General features: G+C 47.8%; 1 protein-coding gene across 2 annotated transcripts in view; it reads left to right on the forward strand.

The window, feature by feature from the left end:
- Nucleotides 1-2,684, forward strand: part of LOC113206997 (heterogeneous nuclear ribonucleoprotein C-like) — a 63,206-nt gene that overhangs the window by 45,454 nt on the left and 15,068 nt on the right. For both annotated transcript variants that reach the window (XM_052274323.1, XM_026423325.2), the window contains one exon: nt 418-496. In XM_052274323.1, the coding sequence (XP_052130283.1) occupies nt 418-496 (79 nt within the window). The remainder of the gene's footprint in view (nt 1-417; nt 497-2,684) is intronic.

Genomic DNA, 2,684 nt, shown 5'->3' on the forward strand with positions numbered 1-2,684 from the left:
GGGCGAGAGAGAGAGAGAGATAGAGAGAGAGAGAGAGAGAGAGAGAGAGAGAGAGAGAAATGTGTGTGTGTGTAGCCCTATTTTCCGCGGGGAAGCTTTCCTCTTTCTCCCCTTCGGACGGTTCCTTTGGGCTTCGAGAGAAACAGAGCCGAGTGGGCTAATGAAGAGCACTGCGGAGCGGGCCGAGCGGCGCGCCGCACATCAAATGTGCATCATTCACTACAGATTTATTGCTTCTCCGCCATTTTCTTTTTTTTCTCTCCTTCCTTTTTCTTCGGCAGATGTGTCTTTGTTTTCATCGCCGCAAGAGCATTTTGCCACTGGCGTGGAGCTATTTTTCATCAGTTCTATAAAGGCTTAATTTTTTTTACTCCGCATTGAAATGAGGGACTTACTGGCTGTTGTGTATGTTTCCAGACGTGAACATGGTTGCTGACCCCAAGCCACATCAGACTGGTAGGAAAAGGCAAAATGTCGCCAAAACTGGAAATGACTGGTGAGTTGCAGTTTTGATTTTTGGCCGTTTTTTTGAATATGCACATAATGCATATGTTTTTTTCATGCCTGATATCGTGTTTTATTTTTTTGCACTTTTTGAAACCAGTCAGTTCCCTGTCTCTGTTTTTAGTGTAGTTGCTTTTTTCCTTGTCCTCTTGTTTTTTAAAGGTTCCTTTATTCTGTTTTCATAATGGAACCTCTGCGATTGAGATCAACATTCCAGAATTATTTTTTTTACCTGGTTTGATCTTTCGTACAGTGTTTATCCCCTTTCAGACCTCCTATTTTTATTATTACAAGGCTGCATATTTTGCATTTGTTTGTTGGAGCAAACCTTTGCTCCATTGAGAGTTTTAAGCAGTTTTCGACGTCGATTCGTTCTTTTGATCTTTTGACATTCTAACTGGAATATCCAAATGCTTTGAAAGCAAACGAAAACACATCGGCGTTGGTCTGTGAAACAAGCCCCAAAATTAAGTTTTATACTTTCGCCCCTCTCTCCAGGCTGCAATGTGTAGTCCTTTTGGAATTAGTCACACTCACAATGAATGTAGCACTAACACCACTTTTTTGCACTTGTCTGTACGTACGGTATGCTGCTGCACTAACGCACCACTTTGCATTTTGTTTGCACCTATTGTCTATTTTTGCACCTTTCTTTGTTCTTCCTTAACACATTTGCTCCCATCAATAAGTTTACTTTCTTGTCAGTTCCATCCAGTGTATAAACTCCATATACCAAACAGGCGCGGTATAAAGGTCCGGCTGACAGGAGGTGGCGCACGTGGGTTGCCTACTTACCGGGGTTTTGTCGTATAAATTGCCTACTTTTTAGGCGGCTTGCTAGAGACGAGCCCGCTCCCCCTCCCCTTTTATACCGCGCCTGATACCAAAACAGAATTGACCCCATCACACCACAATATTCAATTGCATTCGTTTTCGCACACAAGCGTGGAAGTTCCCATTACAAAGCCATGAACGCCGCCCCTCGTGCGACCGCAAAATTGTCGCTTCACGGCCGGGTCCATATTTTTTTTTCTCTCCCTTTCCTCGGGGGGGCTCTTCATTCGCATTCATCCCTACAGATTGTGGTCCCCGTTTATGTGGGTGGGTACGGCTCAAGTTATAACTCAGCATTTCGCAGCAACTCGGTCGTGGCACATGGGGGTGCGCGGCCCTTAGCGCCACCCCGCCGTCCCGCACAGCGGCACGTCGCACTGTCACACTACAGTGTTTTTTGTTGTTTTTTTCTGTCTTTCTCCTCCTTTAAACAAGGAGCTCTGAGGACTCACTTTCTGCAAGCCGCCGCGCCGGCGTCAGGGCGTCGTGTCGTGCGTCGAAGCTGCGCGACAGCGCAGTGCTATGGGCCTGCCTAGGGGCGATGGTGCCTCGCAGCAGCGAGTAGGCAAAACCGTATAACACTGCACAGATATGAAAAAACTAAAACTAGATTGATGGGAACACTAAGAAAAAAATTGTACGAGTTACAGGATGTTTTCAATGATGTGTGTCGTAAAATTATTAGCACTCTGTATCGACATGGGATTTATCGACGAGCCAAAATGGGCTGTCGAACATGTACAACATATATTTCTAGATCGAAAATACGAAATACGTTGTAAATTTACGTAGAAATTTTTCACAGTAAACGAACAAAAAGCAAATAGGTGTACACATCTCTTTTTTCCGCTAAGGCCTTTGGTATTATTTTTTCTTTGCCATATGTGAGGGCAGTTGTCGCCCAGGACGGGGGCTATGGGGCCCCCGAGTGTGAGCGTGGCGCCGGACCACGGGGGGCACACCAGCCCTTATCCACCCCTGATCGCCCCCTACCCCCCTTATCCCGGCCCGCAACCCTTTCCCCTCTCTCTATCTCTCTTTCTCTCTTTCCCAACTCCCCGCACGACTACGCGACGGGCCGCCCCGCCTTGTTCATTCCGCCGTAAGTGGATTATGTGACATCAATTTCCTGCGTCAACAAAGGCATCCTCACGGCGGAATTACCTCCCCATAAGTAATTGGGATGAGGCCGGCAATAAGGCTCTAGCTGCCGCTCCGCGCGCGGGCGCGACGGCGCCTTGAGGGACAAAGGCAAGCGGGCGGGCGTGCCGTGTACTGCTGCTGCGTAGCGGGACGGCGAGAAAGACGGGGAGAGAGAGAGAGAGAGAGAGAGAGAGAGAGAGAGA

The sequence above is a fragment of the Frankliniella occidentalis genome, unplaced genomic scaffold (genome assembly GCF_000697945.3).
Source record: "Frankliniella occidentalis isolate FOCC.00 unplaced genomic scaffold, Focc_3.1 Scaffold375, whole genome shotgun sequence".
NCBI classification, from domain to species: domain Eukaryota; kingdom Metazoa; phylum Arthropoda; class Insecta; order Thysanoptera; family Thripidae; genus Frankliniella; species Frankliniella occidentalis.